Below are 17194 nucleotides of genomic sequence, written 5' to 3' on the forward strand. Positions count from 1 at the left end.
CTAAATAACAATATCGATTTAAACTAGATACCCAAATATGTGATTTAAATAATAATGTTCTCGATGAAACTTTTACAGAACCAGTTTTACAAGAAATCCTCTCGTACACGGTTTACAAAACTGATTACACGTATTATATAAAATTCGTAAAGTAAACGTAGCAATGTATTTCAATAATATATACGGTATGAAGTAGATTTCATTCGTTGGCCTCAATGAGAGCGAGCATGTAATGCATATTTGTCGTAGCTCCACCTCATATGATGTTAGATTCGATAGACCACATCGGTAGAACAGTAATCGTCGAGATTGAGAAACGAAAGACGTAATAATAGTTCCTGCAACGCAACGCAGTACGTTCCTTAGTAGGTCACGTGTTACACGCACCATTCTCAACTGAATCCATTCCGAAAAACACCATTCATCAGCGATCGACACAGATTCGTAAGATTACGACTCACACGATTTAGTGAATTACCACCGCGTCAAAGTTACGAGTTTCCAATGAATTTTTTTTTTTTTTGTTGTTTCGAACTGCTCCACGAGTTTTCTTTTAACGATAAATTCTCAGAGATATAACCGATAGTAATTTTCGTATCGCGTTGCTTGATCAAATTCACACGAAATTAACGTTAACTGTACGATATTCGAAAGAAACGTTAAATCGAAGCCGATAAACGAACTTTTTGTCGTGCATTCGAGTACTTCGAGTAGCGTTATCGCACAGAAACGAAGAAATTTGCTAGTTCGCTAAAAGGATAACGAGTTTACAATATACCGAGACATCGTGCGTTTGTGAAAATACATTTACTGTCATTGAAACTGGCTGCAGACATCGAAACGATCACTCGCGTCGCGATAATGTTTCAATCGTCAAGGACGAGCGATTCAACGTATCTTGAAATTTATGAATATTTTACAAAATTTCTCGATCGTGCATCGTACGTTTACATTTTATTGCGATCGTTCGAGACAACTTCTCTCGAGTGTTCCACTGGTTCGAAAAACGAGTTTCGATTGTAAACGTTACGAACAACAATAATTCACAGATTGCGTTCGACACGTTTCGGTATATTAAATAATCGCTCATCGCGAGTAGATTATACTGAAAATTATATTCGAACATTAATCACTCAATAGAGAATCTACAGAGAGTATAATTAATAAAATAATCCGTACATTCGAAACTTTGCACGACGATCGGATGACTGCAGTCAGAATTGCATAAATCGTGCACTGCATACATTATTTTGCGTTGTTATTATCGCATAGTTCATGCTAGTTACAAAAGAAGCATGTCTATTATGTTACGTAATCGTATAAAGTAGATGGACAATGCGAATTTCTCATTTGAATGTAAAGACCAAGTACATATACATATACAAAATTATTAAGTATACGAGCCTGTGCTGTGTTGCTGCGAGGACGAGGAAACATGCAAATCTTGTCAATTGCTTCGTGGACGTATATCAAAATAATACCAACCGTATTTGCAATTATCGAGAAGGATTTTCCTTACTTGCGTAATGTTCCAATTAAATTTTATCGTTACCGTGATTTTACCATTTCCACATCTACCGCGATAAAACGCGTATTTCGATCGGCTCTTCGCTAAACAATCATTTCGTGTCTACTATTTCTCCTTAAACAAACACGATCTAGCTCCGAGAATCGTAAATACTCTGGTTCAACGTTAAACAAAAGAACTCGCGAAGCACAAATCGTAACCTTCTTCTCTGTATTGTGCTCTCGAAGTCGAAGACGTCGGAAGTTCCACTTAAAGTTCGCGCCATTTGTTTCGTAGAATAGTTAAAATTAGCGTCGATCGAAAGCTCGGTCGGACAAAGTGACCTTTCAAAGTCTGGAGAATTTTTGCCGGCCATTCGACGCACGCAAATTGCGACTTTATCCACGAGGTGTACGCTCGCGTATTTAATACGATTTTTCGCGAAGAGATCTGCAAGGAACAAACGAACGGAAATGTCCGCGAAGCAATTCGGGTGTTTTACGCGCGAGAAAAAGGATATCGTTCGGTGTGGGCGGCTGCGGCACGCGAGACACTCGCCGGTCGAGTTTAACGGGTATCTTCTTTCCGTGAAGTTAGTCAGCGTTAATTAAATTCGCGCCGTCGTAAAGTTGAAACTCGAAAGAACGTCCCGAATTAAACGTAAAACTCGGATTCGAAGGTAGCCCTCGACGGTAGCAGCACCCGGCACCGGTTTCGTACAGTAGTACTCCCACTAACACAGAAAAACTGATTCGTTTCTGCTCTACTTTTTAATTTGGACTTGCTAAACAAAACACAGACAGTAATCGGGTGGTCGAGCTGGAGGAACGCGAACAGTAAGTACGAAATACAGCCGATTGGCTCCTCCTCGCCTACCCCCCACCCTCATTTATCGCGTATATCATCCCCCCTTATTCTATCATTTTCTTTTCGTCTATACCTCTTTCGATCTGTCGGTGTTTGATCGTCGTTCGTCTCGTTCTCGCTTTCGCTTCGTTCGTCTTTCATCGCAACGGCAGCTTCCTTTATTTCGAGAGATCACCGTCTCCCTACGAGTCCCTACCGTCGTCCTACACTCACTTACTTTCAATTTCCAGCCAGTTGGTATTTGCGTCCGGCATGATGGCTATATCATATATCACCTACACGTGTTTCCGCTTACCTCTTCCCTCTTCGACGAAGAAAACGTAATCGTATGTTTGGCTTCACGAGGACCCTGCATGCGCACGTCGTCTCCCGGTATGCTTTGATAATTTAGTAGAATTAATTTTGACACACATTGTATATTGTATATTACACCGTCCTAGTGTACGTGTATGTATTGTACGTGCTACTGTGCCCCGATACCCGCGGGGCACCGGTTACTAACGTCCTTGGTAAATCTCGTTATACGATTGATCGATGGAATTATCGGTTCCGCGTATCACCGGCTTAATAAGCGTCGGATACGAAGAGGATTCCGCGATCCCGTCGTTTCGCGAACCGAAATCTTCATTTTTAACGACCACGGTCCCGATGGCGCGTAATCGAACAAAAAAATCCCCACCGTTTCGTATCGTTGTTACGTTCGCGCGAGACCTCGTTCTAACGGAGACGACACAATCGGATGGAAACTGATTATGAAATCAATTATTGGTCCGGTGGTAATTGAATATTATACAATTAGTCAGATACATAACATCCCTCACTACACGCATTCAATACACGTGACAACCGTTCACTCGAACACCAGAAGGAAGACATTTTCTAAATTACCACGTCCAATTCGAATCGTGCCGCGTTACCTCGACTCAACTCGCAACCGCGTTCCCGACGAATTTCTTTCTTTATTTTATTTTATTTCTTCGAGTGTGTTTATCGTCCACGTCGCGCAACGTTTGCGGTATTTTATACGCGTAAAGATTTATTTATCTGTTCGAAGTGCCGTTTTCTAAGTCGAATTTCGATCAATAGTGATCTCGTCGAGGTATCGCGACACCGTGTCGAACAAGAGACACTTTTTAACGAAATACCAGAATTACCGAAGAATAATACGTAGAACGTTGCGAGGCAATTTCGTCCGAATTGATAGTTCAAATCGACAAGTTAAAAATATTTTTATCGATTTCGTTGCAACGAACACGATAGAGAAAGTTACGAAGAAATAAGAACGAATTGAGTACGTTTAAAAATGAACATACTTTGTCGATTCTTATTTCCCTGTAACCTTCTCTAAAGGAAATCTCGCTACCGATATAGAAATTTGTAAATCGTAACGACAACGAACGCGTTGATATCTCGAAAGTTAACAGCAGGGATAAATATGGTACGGTGGCATGTTACACGATTGTGATCTACACGTGTTACGAAAGAATATATTTAAACAACAACAACGAACGTGCGGGAGTCAAGGTGCACGGATACGAGTGTCGTGTATTTTAACTCGAATATGTATCTGTGTTCACTGCGATGTCTGAATGTGTTCCGTGGTACGGCGTGGAATTTCGGTTATCGTTGACTTAAGTGTAATCCTATTGGTGGTTTACTACAGGATGGGAATACATGTGTCTATAACCGATTGGTAAGTTTGTATTCGAGGGTGAAGCCAAATTGCACACGCTTGAACGGTGTATAACGATGGAGAGGGAAATTTGCTGACATTTTCATCCGCGTACACAGAATAGATGAGAACGGATGGTACGATCGCTCGTGGGACGATTCGTCGTGCGAAAATCAATTGAAAGCGTGGAATGAATTTAATAAATTTGAAAAATTCCTCGAACAATCGCCAGTGTTTCTGACCGTCAACGATGGGACGATATCGTCTCTTCTAATTGCTTCTAACTAATTCGAAGGCGGATTCAACGAGAAACTTATGACGCGCGATCGTCAATATTTACGGACATCGACACGAGCAAGAGTAACGAGTAACGGATAGATATCGTCGTATATCGCGCGTGTCCCGACACGAATCGCCGAAATTAATTTCCTCGAAAACAAAAGGCTCCTAGAGAAGAAAAATATCGTTCCAAGTTTTCGATGCATTTTCCCACCACCGGGGATCGTCCTGTCGAGATCGTTCCTCGTTCACGCTGCGCTTGTTCGGTACCCTTGAGAATCGATCTGCGTCTAATTTCGTAGAATGGTTCACGACGAGGCCCGGCTGCACCGGATGTCGAAGAATACGGTTTTATGGTGTCACGGACGATAAAACGTCCCTTAAACTCGCGGTTCCCGGCCGTCTACGGTAGTAGCTCGATTAAGTCGCGAGAGAATAGGGACGAAAGTTCCTGCAAGGATCGGGGTTGATGCAATAATCGTGGTAACCGATCCAATAAGAAGGGATCTCGCTTACCCGGTACATCTCCTCTGGTCACTGTTACCGGTCATCTCTTGAAACTTGGACGCGGTTGCCAAGCGACCGTCGTTTCCACTTATCAACGCAACGCAACGAACCGTTGGTCTCTGGTGCAATGATCGAGATTCTACCGTAGATTGGGCGGCAACACGAATCTTCCAACCGTCCTTTCCCTCGACGTACAGGAGCAACCCTGTAAACGCAACAGCCCACGGCGAAACCTCTAGAATTATTTTATCGCATGTTCGATGTATTTTTCTCCTCGTTAGACGTAAAACACACGTCGTTCCTGTAAACGGTGTACGGTGCTGGATGTGTGTAGGTGTATTATCGTAGGTGTCACGACGTATCGACTTTATCGGTGTTGGTTAACGTAACAGCAGCCCCGTGATATGTGTAGTGTGCACGAGATTGTCTCCAATCTCCGATCTCGCAGGAAGCCGAGACATCGGTCTCTCCCCTCCTCCCCTCCGCCCCTCCGCCCCTCTGGTCCCCTCCCCTTACGTCTCTCGGCAACCCCCGTCTTCCTCTACGCCTGAATGCATGTTCCGTTGCATAATTTAGTGACCACTTCCGGCTTATAATAGTTTACTGTCGAAGTCTGCATAGAGGTAAGGCAGGTAAGGGTTGCACGTGTAAATGAATAGGGTGGCAGAGTTCTTTGTTATTCGAATGCGGAGCGCCGTGTACCGTTGTTGCATAATTTAGAGAGGATTAGTTATACCAGCTGATCTCCGTTACAATGGTAACCGCTCTGTTCCAACGCGGAGACACTTTCCGAGGTGAAAGGTAGGTGAAGGGTTGCATGCTCGATGAGTGGAAAGCTCTCTCTTATTGACTTGGCCGCCGTTCTAATCGTGACCTGAAACGAAGAATCCTTTCGGTGATATGAATTTTTCGGTTCAGTTGGCTATTGAACGCGACGCGAATATTTAGAACGTTCGTTAACGACACGCTATAGTTTGAATAAGCAAATACCGGTTGCCGCAACCGGTAAACGTTACGATGGTAGCCCTCGTACGCTCGAACGATACCATTTCTTTCCATCATCCGTTTTTAATTGTTCGTTGCGCGGTTAAATATCGATAGCGAGCGTATCGTGCGCGCGAAGTAAATAAAAGACACGCGCGTCAACTTTACAAACGTACGAGTGTAAAATAATCCGAATTCGATGCGTGGACTGTATATATTTTCAACGCGGGGAAACCACCGTTACGCGGAGGTGTTTTGTTTTTTTTTTTTTTTTTTTTTTAAATCGCGCGATTTAATTTAATCAAAGTACGCGCGAAGCGACGAAACGAACGATACAGCGATATTGTTCATCGAACGAGAATACTTGTAACGTTTTCTTCTCGAACGATCGACGCGTTTGTCACCGGACGTGTTTCAATCCTGTCGTGACTTTCGTCGAATTGAATATCGAGGCCAATTTTCGACGGGAAGTAGCGACGAATTAAAAAAAAAAATAGACGATAGGCCGCCATTTCGAACAACGTACCCTTTGATGAATTGCCACCCGTTCCCCGCGTCCCACGTATATGCAATTCATCATGCACGAGGTGGAAAAACGAATTTTATTATCGAGGCATCATGATACCGTGACTGTTATATTTTGAATTGCTAAACTTAGCATCGCGTGTCCCGTTCCCGCTGCTTTTCGAAAACATCGCCGGGAATATCTTCCGGAAGCCGGGAATTTTTAAACGTTTCGATAAAACATCGTCGGTGTATCATTTTTCCAAATGTGAAATCAAGGGAAGCGTCGAGTACAACGAAAATGAACAAATATTTAGAAAACGGTCGAAAGTGGTACGCGGATCGTACGAAACTTTAATTAAAAAGTTTCAAAGGGTCGTCCTACACGACCAACACGTAACGTTCAATAGTTGACTTCCTGCGAAGCAAAGCGAAAACAATCAAAAGGATTCTTCTTTTCATTTTTATCTTGGAAAGTAACCTTTTTAAGTGCTGTGTCCATACTGTCCCTGCTATATTATTCAAGCATCTTCTGAAACTTCGGAACAAGTGTCTGATCGGTGGAAAGTCAATATCCCATCTCTGCTACAAGTGCAATTAAATCTACAATTGATCGTATTATGGAACGACAAAAAGCAGCAAATACTTTACAGTTTCTTCTATTCAACGTCGTATTTGCAATTCCATTTTCCTCGAAGCATTTCAATTTTAATATTTTAATAGCCGACTATTCCCGTAACGGGTATTCCGTTATTTGAAAACGGTACACAAAATAGACATTGGTGTTACGACTGAGTCAATTTCACTAGTTAACAACATTGCACGAAATATTTCTACCAACGATCGAGACATTGTGAACTTATTTTTCACATAGAATCGACTTCCACGTATTTGAGCGTTAGACAAGGAATATTCTGTATACGAACAAGTCTATTTTTTTTACTTTTTTCTTTCGTTAAAGGAATATCATTAAAAGTCTTTTTATTTCAAATTAATAGATCAGACATTTCGTTTATTACCATCCAATGAAAACGATTTTACCGATCAGACCCAAGGAACGAAGACATCAGTCGAGACTTTAAAATTAAAGACAATAGACTCGACTCAAACTTCCTCGTAGTCGATACTCTTTTACGTTTTCATGTGCAAGCTACGTCCTTTCGAAAATGTGTTTCGATCTTTCATCAGTATCGATGAATATCTACGTTATCGGATCCGTAACGAAGTTAACGGTAACTCTGAAGAAACATCGGATCACTTTTTCAAGCATGGCTTTCATTTGAAATTCTCAAATGGTATCGACTGTAAAAGCTTGGGTAGTCAAAGCCTTGAGTTTAGCTCGACAATTTAGAAAAGATCCCTGAGGAATTGATCCGAGCACAGCAAAGTTAGTAGTGGGGATAAGACCAGGTGATGAGAAGTAGAGTCGCGTAGCTATCAGGTGTTACCTAACGCTGTTTAAGAGAAGTGAGGCTACGAATACGTGACAAGGACCTTTAATGTATAATATCCAAAAAATTATTGGAACTTAACGTCCCGGACAGATGTCATGAATCGAAACAAAAAACGAGATTGCGGGATTCGAAGCGAAATAAAATGAAAACCTCACTATCGAGCAATCGAGGGGGAAACTGACAAGGGAATTACACGAAGTGTTATGGATCGATTTTAATAAATTGTCACATGTAAATGAAAAACTGAACAATACTTGACACTTGACGCGCGCTCGGTCGTTTGCATCAATACTCATTAATTTACGAGATCTCTAACGGTAAACATTCCGATATTTCTCTCTTTTACAATCCGTGCAAGCACATACACGAACGAAACTTCACCAAAATCGATGCGTGTCACTTCGCGTGTAATCTCGTCCGATGCGAGTGATCCTAAATCTATATTTCTATATCAAATTGATCATACCCCTTGATGCAAGACTCGTACGTAAACTTTCAAAATTAATCACACTACCTCCCTAACGTAATTAATTTTGTTTGCTTCTATACTCCAAAAAAAAAAATCAAAATTTCCAATTCGTAGAACTTTCATCGCTCTGTATTTCTGTACTTCGAATCAATTGTACACCTCGATAGAAGAGCCAGACGCGTCTCCCATCGCCGCAGGGATCGTTTCCAAATCTTCGAGCTATATTAATTTTTCCTCTTCGCAAAAAAAAAAAAAACAAAAAAACCCCAAAAATTCACCGGGACCCAGCACTGACAAAAGCGAACGCGATGAAAATCTGGCATGAAAGATAATCGTTGCACAGTCCCGACGGTGGGCCACCGAGTCCTACGGTGTCCTCACACTCGACCCAGGCGCCGGTACATCCGACGCCCGCGCCTCGATGGCCGCTGAAGCCTGGCGTGTTGGTGCACATCAATCGGAGCCACAGCCTGCGATCGGGTCTCAGTGTACGCGCCACCGAGACGCTACGGAACGAGCTGATGGCTGGACGACACGACGAACCATCGATGATGGCCAATCGATACTTAATGGAAACTACAATCGTCAAAGTACCGGCCAAAGTGTTCCGGAGAAGGAAAGAAAACCCACGGAGAAGCCTGACCGTGTCCAGTCTGCATGACGACGGTATGATTGCCAGGGCTAATAAAATTAAAGCCATGTTTGGAGTACAGCTTAAAGAGCAGGCCACTTTGCCCGGCATTTCCAGGGAGAAGACAGGTGAGTCCACGAGTGTACGTACTCGGGATAGGGGGAGTGGGTAGCAGTCAAAGACCGCCGATTTTTAGTTGACAGGCACCAATACATCGGTCACTTTTACCACTGGCAACGACTTCGTTTCACGAATCTGTGAAATGTAACGTTAATTCCTTCGACTTTATTCCCTGCGCGTGGTTTTCATATTTGTACGTAATTCCCCCTGCTCGAATCTCGCTTGAATATTCATACATCGAGGTCCACGCGGTCATCGGACGTCATCGTGTTTAAAGATTTCCCGCCTTCGAGTTGTTCTTTCTTCGAGGAATCTGTGATGCATATGTACGCGTCTATTGTAAATTTACGATATATGTTTGGGGAAATGGATGGTAAAATGTGTAGATGTCCGATTACGTCGTAACGAATGGGCGTGGTTGATGCTTCTTACAATCTGATTCTGAGTACGTGTAGAGAATATTGTAGAATTGTTGGAACAAAGTTGATCGAGAAATATTGAAATATATAGAACGATACGATTAATTCGCGCGATCATTTTCCAGGAGAGAATACGTTAACGAAAAGAAAATTGAAGATCGTTCGTTAACTTGTCGCGTAGTTTGAGTTCTTGTACAATATGATTCACAGTTCCTCTGTAACGCGTAGAAACAAGAAACGTTGTTTTCGTCTCACAGTTGATACAGTTTCGTGTTTTTTAAAGGGTCCCGGTTCCGTCAACCTTTCGATCGCGTAACGCAATGTATTAAAATTAGTTGCAGAATTAAGCACGCGAAATTTCGATTTGTCGTGCAAATTATCCGCACACGCTTAATTAAAAATACAGACCAGTTGCAATTTCACAGTGTTCATTGAAGTATATCGAATACATGATAAGCGCCGGTGCATTAAAGAGATCCAGTGCTCGTTTGAACGAAAAATCGTATAATATTTGCGTATCTGTTAGCGAACATTAAAAACAGTTCGCTTGATCCTTTCTACTAAATTACCATTAAATCCCTCGTGGCGCTCATTAAAGTATAATACCATCGTTTCGAAATACATAATGTTGAATACTTAATCGCCATCAAATTCGATGCGAGAAATCTTATGAAATAGCCAATTGCGCATAATTGTACATTTTATACAAATCAAAGGTTTTTACGTAAACGATGTTCAGCATAAATATCTCGCGAATTCTGCCAGCGTTAATCCAGTTCCATTCTATTTGTTGATAAAGCATTTGGAAGCTTGAATTCGAAGTGTATCGCTTAATTGCTTCGGTGCAATTCGATAACGTTGCTCATCACGATGTATTAAATTATAAATCAGGAAAAATGTTCGAATGGAACGCAAAGGAATCGCTAGATATTAAATATAAATTTTTTTTTTTTTATTCAAAATCAACCGTACCAATTCCGTATTAAAACATTGCAAAAAAAGGTGATAATGAAAACTACCCCCGTAACTAGTGCGTTCGATGTAATTTGTATTATTAAATTGCAATTGCTACACCAATGTGCGAAAATATTGCGGTGCAACGTATAAAATTCGTTTTGAATACGCGGTGCAGCTTAATGTAAGAATCATTTTTTAACCAGATGAAATTATTTGTTTTATATCGCCTCTCTTCCGTATCGTTACGTATCGGTGTTGCAATGCTGTTGATTATTGTGTAATTCGTTCCCTTTTGCACGCTTCTCCGTTCATTTATTTTTAAATTTACTCTCCTCCACGCCACCTTCAAATTACTTTCGTTCCATATTTTTTTCAGTTCGGTAATAAATAATTTACATTTTAACACAATAGGGGTGATAAAGTGATTCGATCGTTGTTTATTTTATCTTCTCGCGTGAATTTCGAAACGCTTAATACGTATAGATCGTACGTTACTCGATTCGAATAATTGATCACCTCTATTGGATTTCTCGGCAAACAATTTACCGTCAAATTGTTCGGGTACGTGCAAAATCCGTTAGTTCGCTTTAAGAAAGCTGCGGTACACGAATTTTACGGGGCGTCGAGTTCTAAAAAAATGTTACTTCCGAATTTCTCGGGAATTTCTCGCGAGTAAATTGTAAAAATACGATTTATACGGATTTCCGTGCCGCAAACATGCTCCCCGAAAAACGTAACAATTTTATCGTCGATGTGTCGCACGTAGCAGCCAGCTGCATGAAAAAAAAAAAGGCTTTATGTGTTCGTCTCGTTGCTTCTTTTTTTTTGTGTTTTTTTGTGTTTCCCTTAGCTGTGACTTACAAAAGAATAGCACCACGGCAGCGGATATTGCATGCAGAATCATCGCGCGAATTGAATCGTGGCAACGTTTCCCGTAAGCGGAAAAAACCCGGCGCAGGTACGTAACAAGAATTTACAACACGTGCATGGTTCGCGCGTCAACTTCTGCCGACAATTAAAAACGAATTTTCCTTCCTCTGCGTTGATTTTTGCCCGTTTGGCGGATGAACAATTTTCGCGGTGCGAGATATTTGCACGTACAGGATTACGACGAGAGTACGCGATCAACGAAAATGTTTACGGATTAAAAGGTACGTAGGTTGTCATTATGCAAGATGTTTCTAAGTCGTTTGACTGAATTTTACCAGCGTATTCTGCTAAACTTGTTGCTGAAAAATTGTTACAAAAATACGGTGTAGCACGGAATTCGGTGGTAGAATCGAAGCGGTGGTGATCCTTCCAGTAAGAATAAATCGAGAATGTAAAATAAAATTCTTTACGTCAAGTGCTTCGAACTGGTCTCCTTTATATATACGACGAAAAAGAATAGAATTCCTGAAAATATATTTGTATTCTAACCGTTGATGCAACAACGATCGATAAATCTTTCGTGTCTCTATTTTATGTTACGTAAACATTGTTTATTCTCTTTCCAAAATTTTATCACCGTGTATTCTATTTATCGTTTGTTTCATCAGACAAGAAGATGAATCTCTGCCACGTTTCTATGTTTATTAACTAGTTTGTCATCTATTTCACAAATATATTTCAAACTTAATTCTTTTATTCTTACCTCTTACGCGATTGACGTTTTAACGTGCCGTCTTATATTGTGCTCTTTAATGTGTAACAATTTAAAGTTAGTATCGAGTACCTGTTTAATCTTATCGAAATCATCTTCGATGTATTGTAGGTTTGTATTAAATGCGTTCGCATCGAGAAGGATCTGAATAGAGGTCAAAATATTCAATCAAAGAAATCAAACATTATTTCATTTACTACAATTGAAATCAAATTTGTTTTACGAGATGAAAATTGATTTTGAAATTTTATCGCACAATTGTACATAACTTGAATGACTCATCCATTACCGATTATCTCACTTGTGTGTCGGTCCGTGTAAACATTGATGGTTTTATTTTATTATCTTTTTTTCATCGATCTCGCTGATTTCTAATCAGATCAGAGACAATTAAAATGGAAAATAACGCACCGTCGTCAATGTTTATGAACACCGATACGCGTTAGCCGACTCGTGCTCAATCGCACGTGTGGCCCATGATTCATCAAAATCGATTTCCTCGAAAATAAAGTCTCGTGTGAAAAGAATTTATTCCACATTTTCAACTTATTCCGACGCAAAGAATTACCTTCGTTTCGGTTTTACTACGATTTTCGACCCACCTCTGTACAGAATTTGCAAACGCTTTCGATCCGAGTAACAAATATAGAAATACATATTAACGAAAACACGTAGACGGACAAATTGAACGAATTTAGTACAAAACGTTTTACATAAGTTGCAGCATGTAATTGTACGAACTAAATAAATGCATAATCGTACAAATGAAATAAATCAGTTTTCAACCGCATGTTTATTAAAACTCTTTCGCTTATTTCAACGAGATCCTGCCAACTCCAAAATCGTATACTTGTACTTTATTCGCTCTCTGTACAACTCTTTTAATTAAACGATTCATTTTCTAATGGAACCATTATTTCAGCAAATTGGTATAAAATTTGTTCAATATTGAATACTCTAAATAAATATTCCCACAGAACAAAAAGAAGCTTTAACGTTCTCCAACGGTTGAAAAGATTGCGTGTATAGATATTCCGCAAAAAAAAGTATAAAAGAAACTTACGATTAACAACGGAGATGAAATCCATTGAAGGATATTATATTGAAAAATGAAATGTTTACGCAAGAATTTAATTCGTTCAATCTCATTGTTGGTTCGTTATAAATCCTGTACGTACAAACATTCGTGTGCAAATACCATGAATCATATCGTGTTTACGAAACACGAGTACGAGACAGTTGTAATTTACTTAATTAAAGCTTCGCGTTGCATATTTGGAGAAAGGTACATTTGCGCGAAATAGAATTATTTAACTATACAAAGTATCGCGGTTGGAAAAATACTTGAAAATACTTCATACGCGAAAAGCAATAGGAAATGTATCGGGATAAAGAGGAGAATGGAAATTTTTCAACTCTTCCCGGTGCACAGCCTTTTCTCTATAAATAAACTTCTCGATCGCTGTTAAACTCTTAACAATGTTACCGCAACGATCTCCTTTCGAGACTCTCGATTCGATGCACCGAAAGTTCTCTCTTGGTGCACTCGAGCACCGAAAATAACTCGGAAGAAAACACGATCGAATGTTCTATTTAAAATTACAAATAAAATAGGCTAACGATGTGCAGCGCAATTCGGTTACTAAATTCTTCGATTGTACCATCGATCGTACAATTTCCAGATACGTGAAAATCGACACGAAAAGAAAGAAAGAAAAATTACAACACGTCTACATCGTAACGATACATAACAAATATACATAGAGTACCTAGATGTTCTCCCGCGTTATTCGTGCAATTACGACCGTAGTGGATATAGATATAGACCTTCACTTGTTACATAGCCTTTACAATTACATGTCGATATTTACAAAGGAACACACTCTTTCTCTCTACCTCTCTCTATATATCTCTCTCTCTCTTTCTATATTTCCCTGTCTCTGTCACATACATATACCTCTACACACCGGCTATCTTTCTCTCTTGTGCACTCGACAACTCTCTCTACTTAAACAGTCTACTAGAAACTTTCCAAGCGGATACTATCACGTGTCTCGTAGGTCTCGCCCGAATCTCAACTTCGCGTTGTCCTTCGTGTTTAATTATGCAAAGTCATGTTTCATTTGCACTTACAGATCCCAATCAAGCTGCGAATAACAATCACGTGAACAGCGTGTCGGAGGGTCTTCCCGAGCCCGGGGCGAAGACGTTTTACGAAAATCTACCTTTCCACGGGATTCAAGCACCGCCTAACAAGGTCAGTAAGAATCGATATCCGGCTCGTGGAGCTACCGCTACTTGTTGTTATTTAAGCATGAATTTCTATTCTTTTTAACTCTGTTAGTTTTAAGTCACCACTTACGTGCTTGTTAGTGACAGTGAGATGCGAACGACGGGAAGATACGTACCCCGTTAGAAAAACGGTAGCCGGATCACGGCGGCCAGGATTTCACGTTTTCTCGACCGATAGGATCGATTGTGGTGTGCAATCGTCGAAACGTAAAACGGATCCGTTCTGCAACCACCGTGTCCGTATGCTTCTGCTTCCTCGTGTGTACAGGGTGGTCCGTGTAAAGTAATCGATCGAGTTATTTGCGAAACGTCCGAACGCGACGCGACCGAACTCTCAGACGGAGTATTCCGCTCCGAGGAGGACACCGAGCGATATGGTTTATTCCAAGATAAAGTAAAATCGTTCTTAATGGTACGGTTCGTTTTACGACGATATTCGATGGAGAGTTTCGAGAATAAAAATACAAAGATACTTCTGTCTTGAACGATTTTCGAAACGCGTCGAAACGGTGAAATTCTAATTTTTCGAATCAACATCGGAACGCGAAGATATATACCCGATAGTGTTCTCTTGGATAAGAAACGGAAGGGAAATTATTTTTAAAATTAACCTCGGAGTACGTTGCTCGGTGAAGCTTGGCTGCAAAATGGTTTGTTTAAAAAAAGAACTGAAATCGCAATCGGAAACTATGCACGAATCACTCTGTATATCGCGGTACAATGTTTTTGTACGCTGATTCGCGTCGAACCTAAACAAACGCGTCACGGTATTATTTAATAACATCGAGATATCGCGCGTTACCCGATATCGATTGTTTTCGACTAACCGAGAATTCCGGGCGATAGGAAAATTTTCGATATAAACGATAACGAAAGTAACACGCGTATCTAACGATACTAAACGCGCGATCGATACGATGTCTAGGACAATGAAATATACAAGGTCGTAAAGAAAAGGGGTCGGAAACATTAACGGTTTACAGTGTTCACCGAGAGGTGTCAAAAAATGTTGATTAAGCATTTTTTACTTCTCCCGTCGGGCACTATTAGACCCTAAAGTTTAAGTCCCTTTTTTTATCACCCTGCATAAATATGCTAATGAGTACGCAAATACAGTTTTTCCAGGAAAATTCGGTACGCGCGTAGACGATTATCGATATTCTCGGCCCTCGCGATCGGTGGCTGACAATTGAGCAACAATAAGTTCCACGCGCGCTCGTTCGTCGATAGAAATGGAAAATTTTCCACCTTTCTTCGCGTAAACCTGACGACGGATACCGTAGGATGTTTTCTCGGTGAAAATCGACCTCGAACGCGATCTCGTTAAGAGATCGTTAAAACACCGTGAAATGAATTTTCCACGTAGACGTTTCGGAAGCGGGTAACCCTCGTCGGAGCGATACGGTAACAGCTTCTTCGCGACTAGTTGTACATCGATTCCGTTTATCGACTTTCGACGGGGCATTCTTGAACCGTTCGTGATTGATAAAATCAATATCGCTCTCAATATCCTGAGCAATTTTACAACGAGCAAAGGGAAAAATTTCCAATCCCGAGTTTACAAACTCCATAACCTGCGCGGAGCGAAACGGAAGGAGAACAAAACGATAAGGTAAATAGAGAAAATCGTGCGCCACGGCGAGTACCACCCCCAGCTCTACTCCAACCCCGTCCCGCGTTACCCACCCACCCCCCCATCCTTCCCTGACCCCCGCTGTTTCCAACAACAACTTGAACGCTGCCGAACATTAAACCATTATTATTATTTAATTGAAAGCAACGCGTTCCGCTGCATTTAAGTCGAGAGCGTTCCTCGAGGTGCGGCCGCGTCTCCTTAACTGAAACAGAAGGAGTCGCGGGGATGGGAGTTGGCTGGAGGAGGCGTTCGCAGGGTTCCCTTAATTAACGCCGTGCTCCGGTCGTAAAGTTGAACGGAGAAAAAGAAAGAGTGAAATTGAGAGGCGCGATGACAAAGGTGCGAAAGAAACCCCACGGTCCGGTGAAAAGCTCCGCCAACGGCCGAATAATAGGACAATAGTTTTCGCTTACGCGAGGCGGCACGGTCGCGGAGAACCATCGCGCGTGGAGAACCACGAAGAGAGGCTAACTCGAGCTACGAATGAAGGTAATTTGATAAGAGGTGGGCTGAAGTGGTGGCGGTGGCGTAGGCTGGGTTGGGGAGGGGTGGGGAGGGGTGGTAGGTCGAAAATATCAGAACGCGAATACTCCGGTGGCTCTTAACCGCGAAACCTGCGGCACGGTGGAGTCACCGTGAAATAATCGCATCGTAAGAAGCGTGGAGTGCCGGCGCGGTCTGTGCCTCGCCCTTCCCGCTGAGAGCCACCCGCTGAGAAGAACACGAAAAACACCGGAGTGCCGCGTCGCGTTGCACCGAGTTGCACCGAGTTGCACCGCGTTGCACCGCGTCGCGTTGCGTGCACGAGGAACTCACGCGGACGGTATTGCGCTCCACGACGAGGGAACAACACCGGTTTCAGAACGGATTCTCCCGCTAATATTCAATCTCCGCTCGTTTCGACGCTGCCAGTTTTTCACCTCGAACCGCTCGAAGGGCATCGATACGGGGGACCGTTGCTATTTTAGCGACGGGAGAACCCACGCGCCGAAAAGAATCGCGAAAACGATTTTCCGTGGATAAATAGTTGCGAATACACGGTACGCGCTTGTCGCGTATTGCTTTCTGTAGCACTTACGGATGTACAATTGTTTCACAACTGTTTCCGAATCGAGCGTATCGGAATATCGGATATCTTCCGCGATCGTTGATTTAAGAAATGATATTCTATCGCGTTTCATTGTTTCTTGTTCGTTTGTGTTTATTTTTTCCAATCGCGATTTTGCATACGTTTAGTTCTAATGGTAACAGTAG

The 17194-nt window shown here is 41.6% G+C and overlaps 1 protein-coding gene across 11 annotated transcripts in view; it reads left to right on the forward strand.

The window, feature by feature from the left end:
- Positions 1–17194, forward strand: part of LOC143146703 (hemicentin-1-like) — a 382634-nt gene that overhangs the window by 313849 nt on the left and 51591 nt on the right. For all 11 annotated transcript variants that reach the window (XR_012992051.1, XR_012992055.1, XR_012992054.1 and 8 more), the window contains one exon: positions 14148–14269. Coding sequence is in view for 6 of the 11 variants with exons in the window: in XM_076311234.1 (XP_076167349.1) it covers positions 14148–14269 (122 nt within the window). In the remaining 5 variants the exon portion in view is untranslated. The remainder of the gene's footprint in view (positions 1–14147; positions 14270–17194) is intronic.

The sequence above is a fragment of the Ptiloglossa arizonensis genome, chromosome 5 (genome assembly GCF_051014685.1).
Source record: "Ptiloglossa arizonensis isolate GNS036 chromosome 5, iyPtiAriz1_principal, whole genome shotgun sequence".
Taxonomy (NCBI): domain Eukaryota; kingdom Metazoa; phylum Arthropoda; class Insecta; order Hymenoptera; family Colletidae; genus Ptiloglossa; species Ptiloglossa arizonensis.